The 17533-nt window shown below is 46.5% G+C and overlaps 1 protein-coding gene across 1 annotated transcript in view; it reads right to left on the bottom strand.

Moving 5' to 3' along the window:
- znf652 (zinc finger protein 652) overlaps positions 1 to 17533 on the bottom strand; it is a 38463-nt gene that overhangs the window by 10084 nt on the left and 10846 nt on the right. The window contains exon 2 of the mRNA XM_088906202.1: positions 3357 to 4824. Coding sequence (XP_088762328.1) covers positions 3357 to 4409 — 1053 coding nt within the window. The 5' untranslated portion in view covers positions 4410 to 4824. The remainder of the gene's footprint in view (positions 1 to 3356; positions 4825 to 17533) is intronic.

Here is a 17533-nt window from a genome sequence, read left to right as displayed (position 1 = left end):
AATCAAACTTACCCTTTAGCTCCGAGAGGACCAGCGGTCTGCCTCTGGCCCACACTTGACACACAACATGCAGTGCATGACTGCTGTGGGTTCAAACTGCAACTGACTGTTAACATGCCCAAGTGTTTGCAGGGACAGGATTCATCTTGTTTTCCAGCTGAGCAATCATGGGTTTGTCAGGACTAACTGGGACCCTGGAGCTCAGCAGTGTGAGCCTGGCCAGTACCTGGAGGGGAGACTCCTGGGAAAGCTCAGGTTGCTGCTGGAAGATGCGTTAGTGGGGCCAGTAGGGGGCGCTCACCCTGCGGTCCGTGTGGGACTTAATGCCCCAGTATAGCGACGAGGACACTGTACTGTAAAAAGGTGCCATCCTTTGGATGTGATCTAAAACTGAGGTCCCGACTCTCCGCAGTCCTTAAAACTCCCAGGGCATTTCTCGAAAAGAGTAGGGGTGTTAACCTGGCATCCTGGTCAAATTTCCCGTTGGCATTTACCAATCATGGCCTCCTAATAATACCCATCTCTGAACTGGCTTCATCACTCTGCTCTCTTCCCCACTGAGAGCTGGTGTGTGGGGAGCGTTCTGGCGCACTATGGCTGCCATCACATCACCCAGGTGGGGCTGCACACTGGTGGTGGTGGAGGGGAGTCCCCATAACCTATAAAGTGCTTTGAGTGGAGTGTCCAGAAAAGCGCTACATTATGTAAATATTAGGTATTATTAGAATAATCAGTAGCATCAAAAGGGAAGATACAGGTGTAGTAGCACAGCCTCACCACCAGAGGCCAGAGTTTCCCTTTCTAATAGGAATTTAGCGCTCCACTCCAGCTCTCCTAGGAACACAAGAGGATACAGCATACAGGATAAGAGAATGGTGTCAGGTACACAGTAATCTTCAACATGTATGCATTTGCAAAATCCGGAGGACTGGAAAGCACTTTGAGATCACTTTTCCTCTGAAGTAAAAGCTCATTAACAAGTAATTCTCCAGCCAATATTAACATATTAATGAGACGGTTCTCCCCTGAATCTATAGAATTGTCCAGTTTTCCTTCTAATCCTACTTATATGGCCACTATAGGCATATAATGTTGAAAAATAAAAAAATACAAAACAGGAAATACTAGCATAAATGAGGCTCGTTATGAAAGACTTATAAGGAACAAGTAATAGGTTTATTCCATGCTGAAAAGAGAAGAAAGAAAACACAACGTTTCGGCCATGGAGCCTTCTTCAGGTGTCTTCTTCGGATGAAGAAGACTCCTTAAGAAGGCTGAAGAAGGCTCCACAGCCGAAACTTTGTGTTTTCTTTCTTCTCTTTTCAGCAGGGAATAAACCTATTACTTGTTCCTTTGCAGCCTACGCATGCTGACGCAGCACAACATTTACATCTGCTAGAGAATGTAGGAACGTAATTTAAAAGGCAATATGCTAGAAAATATAGTTGAAAGAACAGTTTTAAATCAAGGGATGTTAGAATTTTATATCACCTAGTAAAGCATCATTCAAACTAGAGCAAGCAGATACATTCCAGGGCTCAGGGACACTGTCAGGCTGGAGGAGAAGACGAGGAGGAGACCTGAGCCAAGAAATGCAAAATCCTCGTTAGTCAACATTCATGTTTCTGCAGAACATGGGAACCAGATGTTCCCAAGTGGACACTACTCAGAAGTGCATTGAAAACTGAGGAGAGGAGGCACTTCTTCACACAGAGACTGGAACAAGCTGCCCAGACGTGTTGTTGAAGCCAAAATTCTGGTTTCTTTCAATAAAGGGCTGGATGAGATACTGGATCAATTATCCACTAATGAACAGACTAGATGGACGTTTGTAACTTCCTTATGTTCTTAATTGGCTTCTTCTAACAATCTTGAAAATGACAAAGTCAACTCAGAGCAATGAGATTTGATCCACACACCTAACAGCAATTCTCTGCATCTATATAGCGCTTTTCATCCCAAAGTGCTCCTCATACAGGAGGGAGCTCACTCTCTCGCTCCTGCAGAAGCCATTCTGTATTCCAGCCCTACTGCGCAGCACATCAGGCGGAGAGAAACGAAGAACCAAGGGATCTATAACCACCAAGGAGCTCAGTTAGAAGTCTTGTCCAAAAGACGCGTAGCTCTAACAGCACAAGGCTCCTGGCCACCATACTGGGGCTTCGCTTTGCAAAATCTCCTCCAGAGGGCAGAGTGTCACCAACACCACGTGCAGCAGCAGACTGACTTTCCTGAGAGGTCTCCCATCCCAGCTGTGAGCAGGCCCAGCCTTGCTGAGCTTCGGTCATCTGACAACGCCAGGATACACGAGGGTAACACTGCTCGTAACACAGAGAGCATACTGACTGGAGGACACTCCACCACACACAGCGCTCGCATCCAGTGACAGAGCCCAGGGCCCCAGTTATACGTGGCCATTTCAGTGATAAATGGGTCGGAACTTTCATGGCAGTTCAAACAGGTCAGATCTTTCTGCCCTGTATTTCAGCTCACAGATGCCTGAACAGGAATGGCCGGCACCGGCCGAGTGGGCAGCAGGCCTGAAAACTGACCATGAAGCTCATAACAGAAAACCAGACTGGAGCCAGCAGGCTTGCTATTCCGGCATGTGGATGCCAGGAAGCCTCCAGGACTGCGGCTGCATCTAACTCAAGGCTGCCTGGCATCTGAAGACACAGCAGAGGAGGAGGAGGGCTGGGCTCGATGCTGCAAATTCATTTCCTTAAGTCACCGGAATTTAAAAAGCCATAACCTTACGGCACGGAAAAAAAACACTATCAGCCCTGCTCCCACACAGGCCCACACAACACCTGCCCCCTCACCAGTAACAGAAACACTCCCTCCACATCCCTCCCACACCTTGTTCCCCAGCCCAGCGCTGCTCCTGCTGCCCACACCCTCGTACCACCACACAGCGCCGACGCGGCACGGCTGCCCACACACACTGCCGGGCTCAGGGCACTCCAGACCTGCGGCTGGCTTTAATCCAGCCCAGGGCTGCTCTGGATTAGTCACGAACTTCACCATGCTGACCCCTGACCCCTGTACTCACACCACACTGCCCTGTGCTCACAGCAAGGCTGTTTTTGGCCCCCCCTGAAAACTGGACAGGCTGTGGCACACCTGAGACATCAGACAGCCCAGCCCTGTTCTGCCCAAGTCTGCCTCCTGCTCCTCCAGCCACGCACTGCTTCTCTAAATGTGTCTAACCCTGCAGACAGTGGCTCTAGGGACACTAGGCAGTGTAGCCACTATTGCAAACAGCTTCCCACAGGGACACCTTGCAAGACACACCCAACACTGCCTGCATCTGCAGGAAGAGGGTCAGAGCGCCCCCTGCTGGCGCCGGCTCGTACCTGGATGTTCTTCTCGCAGTCGGTCTGCTGGTGCAGCGCCAGCTCGCTCTCCAGCACAAACTTCTTGCCACACTTGTCGCAGATCTGCATGCGCCGGTGGGTGACGTTCATGTGCTTCTCCAGGTACCAGCGGGTGTTGAAGACCCGGGGGCACTTCTCGCAGGTCAGAGTCTCCCTCTCCTCCCCCGCACTCTTGCCCCTGTGAGAGCCCGCGGGGCCAGTGGGGGCCGAGGGGGAGGACGTGGCCGCGGAGGCAGGGGCGGCGGCGCCCCCCGGGGAGGACCCCTTGGCTTCTCGGGGCGCCCGCCGTTTCCTCTTGGGCGGCTCGACGCTCTTGCGCCGCCCCCTGGTGGTTACGCAGGAGGCGACAGCACTGGCCGCTGCCATGGCGGCCTTCCTGGTCTTGCGTGGAGGCTGGGAGGCAGCAGGAGCCCGCCGGGGCTTCTTGGCCTTTTCCTTCTGCCGTTCATTCTCCTCTTCCTCCTGATCTTCCTCGGGGCTCTCGCTGGCCTCCTCCTCTTCCTCCTCCTCCTCGTCCTCCTCGCTGCTGGACTTGATGACGGGAGCCACGTTCTTGGACTGCGAGGCCACCCCCTTGTCGCCCTTGGAGACGTTGAGCGTCTGGTTGTTGAGGTTGACCTCCACGATGATCTGCTCCCGTTTGAAGGACTCCTCCACCTCCTCTTCTTCCTCCTCTTCCTCTTCCTCCTCGGTCTCCTCAGAGCCCTCCCCCTCTCCGGCTGAGGCCTGCCCCCCACCCTCCGGCGCCCCCTTCCCCCCTTCCCGGTAGTACGGCTGCTGCTGCCCCTGCGGGGCCTGGGCCTGCTGCCCGCCGCGCTCCGCCAGGTGCCGCTTGCTCAGCTCGGAGTCCACCAGGACGGAGTAGGCCTTGCCGCCGCCCTCCCGCTTGAACAGCTTGGTGGACAGGTCCAGCTCCTGGCCGGGGGCGTGGTAGTAGGAGGGAGGGGCTTGCATGCGGCGGCTGTCCTCCGGGGACACCCCAGTGGCGCTCTGCATGGCCAGACCCTCCTTGGGCTTCTGGCACGACTTCATGACCGGACGGGCCGGGGCAGGGGTGGGGGTGGGTCAGTGACCAGGGCTCTGCGACTCCTCCTTCTTGCTCCTTGGGAAAGCTCGTCCACAAAGGGGCTTACATTAGCTTGAACCAGGAACGACACCCCACAAAAACACAAAAAGAAACAAGGATCTGAGGTCTACTTCATCTAGCCATCCTGTCCAGGGGGATGAAAGCAGGCTTTTGCGCTGGTCCTTGCTCTCGCGGTCCTCAGACGTGTACTGTATTCCTTGAAGATCTAGCAGCAGCAGACATAGCAGCAGGAAAAGGCAGACATCGTGCAGGACATTTCTTAGTTTATTTTCTTCTAGTAAGGTTCAATTTAGCTTAATTGCTGGTCAGAGCTCGAGGAATTTGTCCCTCTCGTTTTAGCAGCCATCGGCAAACCTTCACCTGAAGGAGGAAAAAGAGAAAAGGTGTAAGAAATCAAAACTGTACATGCGCTGCCAACTGAATCATTTCGCTACCTGCATTTCTGAATTATAAAAGACAGATTCTCCTTTCAAAATGACAGCATCCTGTATGCGAGTCACCAGCTTAGGTGTCAGATGCAATCTTTGCAACATGCTTTCTAGTCTTTACCACAGTCCTTAATTTCTACATAAAACCACAGGCAATACAGAAGGCTGCAAATCAGATACCACACTCACTCTTGCTAAGCTGTGGGAAGGGCTGTTTGTTTTTTGTTCTCGATTTGAATTTCTTTCTAACAGTACAAATACTTCAAAAACCCCAGTGCATGGGCAGCTGCACTCGTCTCGTTCCGAAGACGGGACTCGCCTCGCTCACACACACAGCGAGAAGAAGCCGATACGACCCAACAGGCACACAGATCCCGCTGAAAAGGGGTTCCTGCACGTGCAGCAGCACTACACTGGTGCCGAGCGCAGGAAGGGACGATGTTGCGCGGTTGTGACTATACGCACCGTTTCCTGATAAAACCACCGACATCTCAAGTGAATGTCTAAGGCCTCTACAGACTAAGGGGTGTGACACGGCTTCCATTCCATGACCTTTTCATCCATTTCACGTTTTATCATCTGCAAGTTGATATAAACTGGACTGATGAAGCTGGAAAGTGCACACAGTCCTTTGCTACCATTATGTTTCAGCTCTATGGTTGAGTCCATCCAACACCCTGCAAATAACATACTATTACATACATACAGATCTGAAATATCCATCAGCTGCTGCTGCCTGACCGAAAGGAGCCTGCAGCCTGCAGAACCAGACACGGCTCAGGGCGCTGTGCAACAGGAGGCGGTACTTCCATCCCTGCGAGCTGCTGCTCCAGAAATACTCCCAATTCAAAGTAACACAAATACAAACCACCAGTCAACATTTCTATTCACAAGGGATCTTCATCAGACCAGACAGCACACGCCACCACCATTTTGACCAATTTAAAGATGATTAATTACAGGTGAAGGGCATAATTATTAATGGACAGAATATGAATTTGAATAAATATTATCAATTACATTAGTATCATAATATAGACACCAAATCATTTCTTTCCTCCCTTACATATTAACCTTGTAGTTTAGGAGTTTTAAATATGAATCATCATATATCCTTTATATCCTTAAAGCATTGTGACTGGAGTATTCGTATTCAGATTTCTAATTCACTAAATATGAATCAGAAGGACTACAGACTTGGAAGAAAACAGAGTGAATAAATATTTTGGGAAAAAAATTAATTAACATTAAAAATATTTATATGCAACATTATTTGACATTCAGTCACAGAAACAGCTTAATATCACAGTTCTCATTACGATCCCTAGGTGATAATGGAAGATTTAGTAGTTATTATCGTCATCACCCAGAGGGTGTAATGAGAACTGTGACAATCCAACCAATACATCCAAATCATCTCCCTGTGATCAGCTAGAGATCTTGATGAGGTTTGTTTCGCGTGCGCACCAGTGAGCAGAAACTGGGGGGGGCACTTCACTTGCACAAAGCATGGTGGGAGTATGGAACAAGCTGCCAGGCAGGCTGTAGAAGGTGATACCCTGGCTGCTCTCAAGAAAGGACTGGATGAGATCCTTATACCAATTAGCTACTACCTACCAAGCAGGTTAGGTGAGCTGAATGGGTGCCTCTTGCTTGTGTTCGAAGATGCTCTATGGAACAAAGCTGGGAGTATTTGAGGTACTGTATCTCTCCACAGCTCTACTGTCACAGCACTGGGCTTCACTGTACTTTGTGCTTTTAGGGACTTGTACTATTGAGTACTTTACACTAAACACTCAACCACAGTTCAAAACGCAGCACGGTGAGACACGACCTGCAAGCGCTCCTTCCTGTCACCGACTCTCCTAATCAATACCTCACTCTGCAGAGCTGCTCACGGGGCATCAACACGCTCGGCCACACGTCTCGAGCTCAGAGCGGGCGCAGCACTGCTTCCAGGGCCCGCGTCCATCTCGCAGCAGCAGGCAAGACGTGGGCAGAACAAAATGTCAGGCCCTGAGTATCTGAAGGATTTCCATCTCCAAGCAGAAGCATAAAACTGCGCAGCCTCGCTGTTGCACCTTAAACCACAGCCTGACTCTGCTCAAGCTGAGTGCATGTGAGGTGACAAACCCCCCCACTGGTGTCTTTTTCCACAGAAGTGTCGCTATTCATGTGCTTGAAGTCAGGCCCACTGAAGTAAATAAAATACCTCACACCTTTCTTTTAAAAATCTCTGCGATCTAGAATATGTAGCGATGAGTCATGGGGGTTTGAAACACCGCCAGTATGGCTACTACAGCTCTAGCCAGGGCTGGGACAGCTGCTCACATACTGTACACTACTCCCTGCTGCATAAGAGAGGTATATTCCTATAACAGCTCAGAACTCAAGGCCCAGTACGATCCTCCATCTCAGCAAATCAGTGCTCATTCACTTCTCTCTTGTTCCTGAGCACAGAGGAGCCTCGCTGTGAGAGAGTATCCATCTTGAAGGACAGAAACTGACCAGGTATTTGAGATCTGAAGAGACCATCTTTCAATTTAGAAAAGGGGGTTGTTTTCATTTAAATGGTGTCCACCAGCTAAGAGAAACCACTCTATGTTGTATGGATACACTAATTAAGTACTGGAGAAAGCTTCCCTCTAGTTTATCATCAACTTAGTATTTTTGTCCTGCGCAGAGCTTTTTGTTTGATAAAATCGGCTCTCTTATACTGATTTTTCTCTCAGATGGGCCTGGAATCTTGTCTCCTAAAGACTAGGTCTTGGCTATAGGCTGGACTTGGGTATGTAGGACTCATTGTGAAAATTTGTAACTAATAATTGTGTTTTGTATTTAGCTGGTTTTCTAGTCTCCTATCGGCTCAGTAACACTGCTGTGCCAAGAAACAAAGAAGCCACATGACCAGCTCTTGACACTTCCTGACTGTAGGGGAAGTGCTGTTATCTTTCAGAAATGTGCTTCCTAGGTAAGCTTGTGTCTGAACTGACTTTCTCATCTTAAAATGTTACCTCAATTTTTTTACAGCCCACAGCCTTCCAGTTTTTTTATAATATATGGTGTGAAGCTATTGAGAACATTTATTACTTTATACATTTATAAATGTATTATTTATGTGTGAAGCCTTAGCAGCAGGTAACCTCAGAAATAGGGACTTCTATGTTTCAGATGAGACCGTTTCCAGGGTCACTAATTGGGATAATACAGATTCTGCCCCCAAAACTCCTGATCAGAGAATCTCACTTCGTTTCTCACTATTTCTACTCACAGACGTGCCTGTCGCTCATTCAGTCACCTGTGTACACTCTGTCCAGGGGGCGCTATGGACAGCTCTAAATCTTTATGTCTTTAATTCTAAACCGTGGTCCTGCTGCATGAGGACTGTAACCCGGACCTCTCCCAGTGAGAGACAGATCTGGCTGGGTTGCACTGGTCCTGCCCTGAAAGTGTTTATACGGAGCTCAGTACTGCTGGGGGGGAGGGGGGAGGGGGGATGGGGCAGTGCAGGACTGGGGGGCTGCTGCTGATGCTGTCAAAGCCCCCTGTAGATTAGCAGGCAGAGCTCCCACAGCTCAGCTCAACCTGCAGCTCAGAGAGCACGTCTCCAGACTAGCCGGCTGGCCAGAACCTGCCGAGTACCTGCCGAGTACCAGACCTCACCAGCGGCCTCCACCTTCTCTAAACTGCAAGATCTTGCACAAATGAGACGAAAACATGCAGCACCTGATTACGCAAGACCGTGGGGGAGGCACGTGAACTGGAAACTGCTATGCAAAGAGAGTCTTCTGTAGATTCCCGAAAAGTCACGCACAGCTCAAGCCAGAAAGTTAACATGGCAAGATCTATGTATTGTAGACGATGGTGCATGATGCTACAGCATGGGGCTCAGCTAGTAAATACAGCCTTGCCCCTTACTGTGTCAGTGATGAGGCACAGTAAACACTGAATGAACAAATGCTCCCTAAGGCGGGCACACAAAGGACAGGTTAAGAGATGTACCAGCAGTCAGAGCACCCATGCAATGTGCAGGAGCCTTGAACTCAATTCCTGCCATTCAAATGCAGACTAAAGAGTGAATAAAATGGGCCCGGATGTTGCCTCTTGTCTCTCACCACATGGTGTAGTGTGGTCAGCAGCTCCTGCCATATAAACACATGCACACCTCAGGTGCCCACACGCGAGAAATCTTTAATGCAGTCAAGTCTTTCAGAGAGAACGGAGCTGCTGCACGCCTACTCAGGAGACTGGCATCAAATGTGTGCACAGCAAGAGTAGCAGGGAAATCAGACTCCCAGTGCTTAGCAGCCCACAGAAGCCCTGTACATCTGAGAGTACTCCAAACTAGTGTCGGCCCCTCGCTGGGGCGACAGAAAGGGACAGAAACGCAGCTCTGCTTCCCGGACAGGTCAAGCCAGTCTCTGCAGCTCAGTCTGGCCACACTGGAATACACCAGCGCGAGCCGAGAAGCGTGGCATTGCTCACTTAGTCCGGTTTCCTTCCACGCCACACTGACCTCAAAACCCAATCATTTATCTGAAAGGAGAAGGGGCATCTTGAAAGATCGGGGAAGAGACACTGGCAGAACACAACTCTAATTATAGCACTTCCCTTTGCCAAGATCGGGCCCACGTGTACATAAACACTAAGTGTCACACACCCATGAGTAATGAAACCAGTTCCTCTTTTTCATCACAAATCTCTCGAGCGGAGCGCACTGAGCCCGGACTCGCTGAGGAAACCGGACGGAGGCTCGCTGGCTGCACGACTGCTGAGCTAAAGCTCTCCAAACAGACAGCACAGCGTCATGCCATACAGCTGCTTCCCCGCTCAGCCAGATCAGTCCAGCGAGGTGCAAGAGGCAACCGTGACCCAGGAACAAGGAACTCCAGCGCTTAAGAGCCGCAACGAAATCAGGTTTTATCTAAATGATCTAGCAGAGCCGCTCGGACAAGACGTCCCATCACCTGCGTTCAAGTCTTTCTGATGTCAGATGAAAAATGCTTCTACAACCTTGTAGGGCTCCAAACAAATCCAACATTTAGTTGTACACTAGCCGACTGTTTAAAACAATATTTACATGCCTCCGTTGAAATGGTTTAGTTAACAACATGAAAAGCAACAAACCACAGGATAACAAAGAACACTGATATATGAAGCCACATATATGTATTCAGCCAAATCATTCTTCGTTATGAACTGTGAAAACAGCACCTCAGAGCACTTCAGAGGAGAACACAGGAACGGATCTGCTGCTCCAGCAGCTCCAGTGCTGGCTTTCCAGCTGTGCCACCTTGTTTTCCTCAAACACATCTGCCGCTTTTTACAATTTGGAAAACAATTACTTAAAAGATCAGCAACAGGTAAAACAGGTACTTTTTGCAGAGCTGCTTTTTTGGCACAATAGTGTCATGATGTTATAATACTGCTTTGAATAAAAAAGGAATATTCACAGATGCACTCTTCCAATCAGGGAAATCTAATGTTTTTTGGGGGGAATTTACAACCGAAGAGCTCTGAGCTTATGTCCCATTGTAAACTGCATTCCCCTACAGCTCTGACTGCCACCTGCTGGCAAATGACAGCTGGGCATCACGTACGCAAAGCACCGGGTTTGAGCTTGTGACAGTGAAAACATTTCTGAGACCCTTTTCTGAAAAGCCTGACCGTCACATCGACAGCAGGCGTTTCTGTGCAGAGATCCGATCGGCACTGGCAGGGACACCTGCAGAAGGAGCAGTCATTCAGCTTCACATTCTCAAACATGCCCGAAGAGTGCAACAAGCTGACCGTTTTCACAGGCAGGACAAAGCGAAAGCACTCTGATTCTTTCATTCAGACCTATTTTGGGATCTCTGCCTTGTCCCACTTGTAAATTATATAGGTTGTGTGATGTACAAATAACCGTGCCTGCTTCTCACTTCACCGAAGGACATAACATTCCTTCCCAGCAGAACAAAGTACTCAGGCTTTTGCCATAAATATGAGCTGCAGGGAACACAGGTTCAAACACCCCCACTTGGATTACAAGCAGGCGTTGAAAAGAACTGAAGGGTCAGTTTTTTAGCCACAGATTTTCCAAAGAGTACCTTCTTTCAAAATGAAGGACTGTGCCAACACACGATCAAGAGAGCACCTGAGCAGGAACAGCAAACACAGCGCCTTTCAAACATATTTAGACTGTCGCAGCTTTCACACTGCTGTTTAAAGCTTACAGTCCATGAGACTTTGAAAGGGGAATTAATACTTCATATTCGCCATCACTTTCAAAGATGAAGCCAAAATGTAGTAGGAATAATAGGACAATTCATATGAAAGAAAAACTGAAAAGTCACAATTACAAAAGTATTCAAAACACAAAATTACCTTTTTGAGCCACACAATTAGTTGAGTGGCCTCTGTCTGTGCGCAAGAATAGTGATTCACAACAGAGCAGAATAGATACACCTGTCTCTGGGAGGACTCTTAGTCAGGTTGTGCATTTCAAGCAAGGAGTCAACAAAGAAGATCAAAGAGTTTCCAAAACAACTGAGGGCTGAAGTTGGATAAAAGCACAGATCTGGCGTGGGATATTACAACATTTGAAAGTCCCTTAATATCTCTTTGAGCACAGTGCAGGGGATCACTAATGAGCGGAAGGCACCCACCCAGGCACTGCCTGGATCAGGCTGCCCCTCCAAGCCGAGCCGCTGGAGCAGGAGGAAACCGGAGAGGGTGGCCACATCACAGCACCACACATCCCGCATGGGGACTCCAGCAGAGCAGCCGGGGGGTACTGTAGATCCTCACTTGGCATTTGCAAATTCCAAACTTAAGTGTTTGTATGCGTCTTTTAAACCAGAGGAAAGCTTCAGAAGTCTTCAAATGCATTTTAAATATTTTTTTCAAAAGTTGTAACCTCCATGAGAACCCATATTCCACAAGATGAGATTTCCAGCTCACAGCTCCAGTAACTCTGCACAACCCGCCTCCAGCTCAGGTATTCAGGGTGAAGGAACAACACAGGCAGGTCACTTCAATCACTCAGCTGCCCTTCATTGCTGTGTAGCTCTAAGCTAGCTGCCAGCTAGGAGAGTTAATGACTAGAAATATCCTGCATCTTTCAAGTTTCTGTCTGATGGCCGAAGAACATAAAAATGCTAAGCAGCAGAAGATAATGTCCTTTACATGCAACCATCAAAACAAGTCAACTGTGCAGTGCACATACTGTATATACATACACTTCCATATCTGGTGCTTGTATTGTTACACACTTGATAATTATTAACTATATGATTAGAAAGTTCAATGCTGCTGTTGTATAAGTGCCACACCCCAGATAAATGTCTCTTAGAATTAACAATAATAAAATTAACTGTCCTAATATTTGTGTAGATGTGGGGGAAGAGCTTCAGTCTAGGAACTCTTCTAGCTCAAACTTAATCACATGTTTAAAAAGTTTTGTTATAATTTGCATTCATACCCTTTTGATCAATTAAGCAATTTACATGGTAAATTAAGGAACATCTCCTTGAGGGCTCTCAATTTACTTTCCAATTTTTCTCTTGATTAAATTAAACAAATCACCACCAGATGATCATAATTAAATTGTTCCAAGTCAGATGAATTTGGCAATCTTATTGCTGCATGCAAGCCCTGCTGGACCAGGGCTCTCCAGAACAAAGTTAGAGACACCCATTGTAGACGAATTGATTGATTCATTTCAAGTGCATTTAAGGGTGTCTGAGGAGCTTTTTCTGCAGGTATGCATTTGGATTTGTGAAAGTCCCTCACTGAGACCGTGCAGGACAGAGGAGACACACTGACATAAACTGAAATGCAGACACAAAACACCTAACTTAAGATGTAGAATAGGAAGCACAACCTGTTTGCTAAAGCTGATCATTTTGATTTGGAATGAAAACACAGCAGAATGAATGAAACAGCAGCCCTGCAGTACCATGACTGGACACCCCATTCTTAAAGTATTTTGGAAATTTTCCCTTTGAAACCTACAGAATATAAATATTTTATTAGGATAATTTAAATTGTAAGGACATGGTTCAAGATTCTTTTTAGCTGATCTAATTAGCATTAATTTAGTATAACTAATTCTAATTCTTATAGTGCAGAGTAAAAAAGTTAATATTGAATAAAAACACTATTATGACTTATATTGAGGTTTAACATAAGATAAATGTTTTGCTGTCACTTAGGTTAAATATACTGATGAATCATTACAGGAAAATATATTTCACCCCTGGAGTACTAGTGAATACTCTTCTGGTGTCACTATTGAATGTGTTAAATCAGTAATGTCACATCTACTTGTCATTGTAAGAGTGTGACACAGGAAATTCCATATTGCGATCGCCGAGATACTGCAGTTATGACACTGGCTCACAGAGCAATACAACCCACCTCCCTTTGGATATCCCTAAAGGATATTTAGGGAACAAGCAAATGTACAGCCAACACTTTAAATTTTTACCTTAGGGGGAACAGAATGATAAGTGATTTTTTGCTTGTTTCATAAGAAAACACAAAGAAATAAAGCTGGAAAGTTTGGTGAGCACTGTATTTTTATGAGGCTGTGCACAATATGATCTAATAGAGCTGTGCAATTCTGAAATTTTATTTAGGTTTTCTTTCATGTATTGGCCTCAGGACGATACCTTTCAATACCAGAAATCAGACAAAGGTTTTAAGAAGAATATTGTAAAGTTTTGGAAAGCAAAGCTAAATTTAGCTGTCAGATTCTTCAGCAATCGCTGAATTTAAAGATGCTGACAATACATTGAATTATTTCTTGTATGTATAAACAACTATATGCATGACAAACTGGTGGTTCAGAATGAAGAAAACTTATGAACCAAATTCGAACACAGACTTTCAAGTTAAGTAGGCAGATCTATTTCAGTGACCATATTTCCCCAAGAGCACTGACTCACATTGACTACCTACCTAAAACCTGTCAGAGGTAAGGAGCTAAACTTAATTGACAGTGTTACTACTAATCTGCCTACGTGTAACAACCTACTCAGTTACAAATATCAATCTCTCGATTTAAAGAAAATAATACTTGCAAGTCAGAGGACAGATTACATGTTAACCCGCTTTCTCATTAAGAATGAGTATTAGCACTTTTAAAAATAGAAAGTGTTGATGTGAATTCTACACATACAGTACAGTATAGTTATTTCTGTGAATTATACAGTTATGACTAGATTATTTGAGAAAGGTTTTAATGAACATATTTTAGTAACTGCTGCCATGCCTTGCTGAAAATACCACTTACAGGCTATTTAGACAGACCCCATCATCCATGACTAGTGACCAGACTAGTGCTGGGGACTTGTTATAGAATATATTCTTGTTTGCAGTGCAGAATTAACTTTCATTTTTTCCTGCATTATTAAATTAAAAAAAAATCAAACATCACTAAATGATTATATATGAATAGTAATATTTGTGCTAGATAAATATTCTCAGCACACCTCTACTCAGAACACCTAAAAGCACACATGGAAAGATATGTCATCATTAATATTTCGTTTCCTTTTTCCACTGTGGGACTTGGTGACCTTTACCTTTGTTTCTGAAACCCTGCAAAGATTTACATGCTTCTTGAAGATGGAAATCGAGTTCAGGGATTATCCTGAAGCTCTACTGGTTAGTGAAGGTATTTTGTCTGCTTCAGATTTGCTCTTGCAGAGCAGCACTTGTGCACAGTTTGCTGTTGTTTACACTCATACTGAACCGCAGCGTTCTACAGTACGTGGGCAACTGCAAACACTTCCTTTCCTCTCCTCTGCACCGTCCTTCCAATTATTTCCTCTGTGCTTAAAAAGGCGCTCTGTCTCTCTATGCTCTGTGCTTCACACGAAAGCTCTCTAACTTGACAAGTCAGCCCAAGTCCTCAGGCTCAATCGACTCCCTGAATGATGAAAACAAGTGGGAAACAAGCTGATTATCATAAGAGAGCCCCTCCTCTCTCCTCGAGACCCCACACTCGTAGAGCTGCATCCTGCTGAGCAGCTCCCAAGACTGGCTGAGTCGTCAAAGCACCACTTTCTCCCGGCAGCGAACTGTAACCACCCGACCACAGAGTCCGCAGCACCGCTGGCTGGAAATCGCCGCCTGCCCTGCCCCGCCCCGCTCACAGCCTCCACATCCCAGCCCTGACGAGCACCTCCAGTGCTGGTCGCGTCAACCTCTTCAGCAATCGTTCGCGACTTCCTGCTGCAAGCTTCCGAGTGCAAACCAAAAATCCTTTTCACATGTTTCGGCTGGAACGCAAGCCAAAATAAAGTTTTTTTTAATTTTTTCCCCAACTTTCGCGCTGGGGCCCTGCAGTGTGTGCCCGCCGGAGCTGAGCTGCTGCAGACGCCCGCCCACGAGCTGGCTGCCCGCCGTGGTTGAAGTGTGACAATGTGGCGCAGACCTGGTAGTTGCTCGGGGACTCGCACCAGCCCCGTGTGTCGGGGACTCTTTTCCACAAAAGGCAGGCTTGAAGGCAGTGCATGCTGGGCCTGAAGATCAGGAGACAGACCTTCTCTCACCAACAAGAGGAGGTCATTCACTCCATCTAGCGTATCTGGCTCAGCATCTAGCTACACACTCCCCACTCCCACAGCCCTTTGTGTAAAGAAGCGCTTCCTGTTTTCAGTTTTGAAACTGACTAACAGTTTCGACTTGTGCACTCTGGATCGTGTTTCACGGGTTCTGAAGATCATGATTCTTGTACTTCTGTGTCGGTACTTCAGTATTGGTCTTGAAGAAGTGCACGGGTTTGACTTTTTCAGTTCTTTTGAGGATTTTAAATGAATAAATAGAAATAAAAGATATTTGGAGCCCATTCTACAGTTTTAGCATAACATCCTTTGATTTTCAGTTCTGTACTTCTAACTACGTATAGTTACAGTTTTTATATTGCTTTCCAACATCGCCTGGAAGATGTTAATGTTTCTCTTTCACGAGCAGCTTCTTCAAACTTGGCGACTCCCATCTGGTATCTAATTTGTTTTTACGGCTGGCATGCAGCACTCTGCTCGTGTACATTAAACCTCACCTGTCAGGTGCCTGATTCGTCTCGGATTCTAAAGCTTTCTGAAGTTCTTTTGCTGCTTCTATCCCACTTCACCACAGTCTCCGCAAAGACTCCTGTCTCGGCGTCTTCTGCAACCTGACTAGAACGATCCCCAGATCTCAGGACTGTTAAAAACCGTCTGGAACTGACAGAATGGGCACTTAGATCTCTCACACCATCAGCCTCATCACCAATTCAGCTGAGAGTGAGTCAGCTAGAGGAAGGGGATGAAATGTAAGGTGAAAATATTTCACAACCCTGTGAAATTCCCACAATGTCTTATGTTGCTCCCAGAGGCACAGCGATGGGGGGTTCCTAATGTTGTGGCCAGAGGATGCTGCTTTCTCTTGTCTGGAGGTCCACAGCTATCAGGAGTGAGGTGCAGCAAACTGATATTTTTATATATTCCATTGTGTTATGAGTGCTGCCCAAGAAGCAGAATCGGGATGCTTGGTTCTTAGGTTAAAAACATAATGGTTACAAAGGAGAGGAAACACTTGTCCCATCAGGTCCATTTGGTAGTTATCTGGATGAGATCCCCTGGTCAAATCTCACCCTGGTTTCCTGTAAGAACATGGCCGAACAACTGTCTCACACTCCCGCCACCCTCGGTGTAAAGCAGCACCTCCTGTTCTGAGTTTTAAAAGCATTTTCTTCCTGTCTTCCTCCTAGAGGACATCAACGGAATACTGACTTTGATAGTGGGGAAAAGGGACTGTGCTTCTCTGAATCTGACTCCGGCACAAAAAAGTGAGCCCCCCACTGTAGCACATGGTGTAGCTCTGTAGCTCCGTTAAGGTTTATACTTGTACACCTGACAAATATCAGTCAGCGCTTGAAACCTTTCGACAAACTACCTAACCCACAGGACAACTTCCTTCCAAGCCAGCCTTTATACACCAAAAGAAACAACAGCTCCAACTTAAAATTAAATCTACTAATTCTGCCATCCTGTGTCTGAATCATTAAAGCTGTACGCAAGAATCTTTCAATAGGGCTCCTTTATACCTACCATGAAAACCTCTTCCCTTCAGATAAAATCATGCAGAAGGCTGGTTGGAGCTAAACTATTTCACAGAGCAGTCGTTGGCCTAAGGGTCAGAGGTGTACCACAAGCACAGGTGAAAGCAGACCTGAAACTACCATGATGAGTAATTCAAAGAACTCCGTGCAACTATTTCCTTTTAAAGAATAAAAAAACAGATTTGTGCGTGGAGGTAAGATAACCGTAAGGTAAGCTCTGCGCGTGGGAGGCTTTCAAAGATTTAATAATCGTTTTGTGTTCTACAAAAAAAATTGTCAAGCCTCTGAAAAAATAACCGCAACCTTTCAAGGTTTTAAGAGTTTTTTAAGCCAGTAAGAGAGTAACGGTCCTGTTCTGCAACAGAAACATCCAACAAAGGAAACAAAATGGCAATTAGCGTAACTCTCAGCCCCAGAAACACCAGAAACAGCTGCCGACAACATAACCAAAAAGTATTTTGCTGCAGCTGTGTGCACTTCTGGTCTGACAATTTCTCAAATGTTTTTTGGAAATAATGTCTATTACAGCTTGTGTGCAAATTCCCGTTTC

The sequence above is a fragment of the Atractosteus spatula genome, chromosome 26, assembly GCF_055471065.1.
Source record: "Atractosteus spatula isolate fAtrSpa1 chromosome 26, fAtrSpa1.hap1, whole genome shotgun sequence".
NCBI lineage: Eukaryota > Metazoa > Chordata > Actinopteri > Semionotiformes > Lepisosteidae > Atractosteus > Atractosteus spatula.
This window is presented reverse-complemented; position numbering and strand designations above follow the sequence as displayed.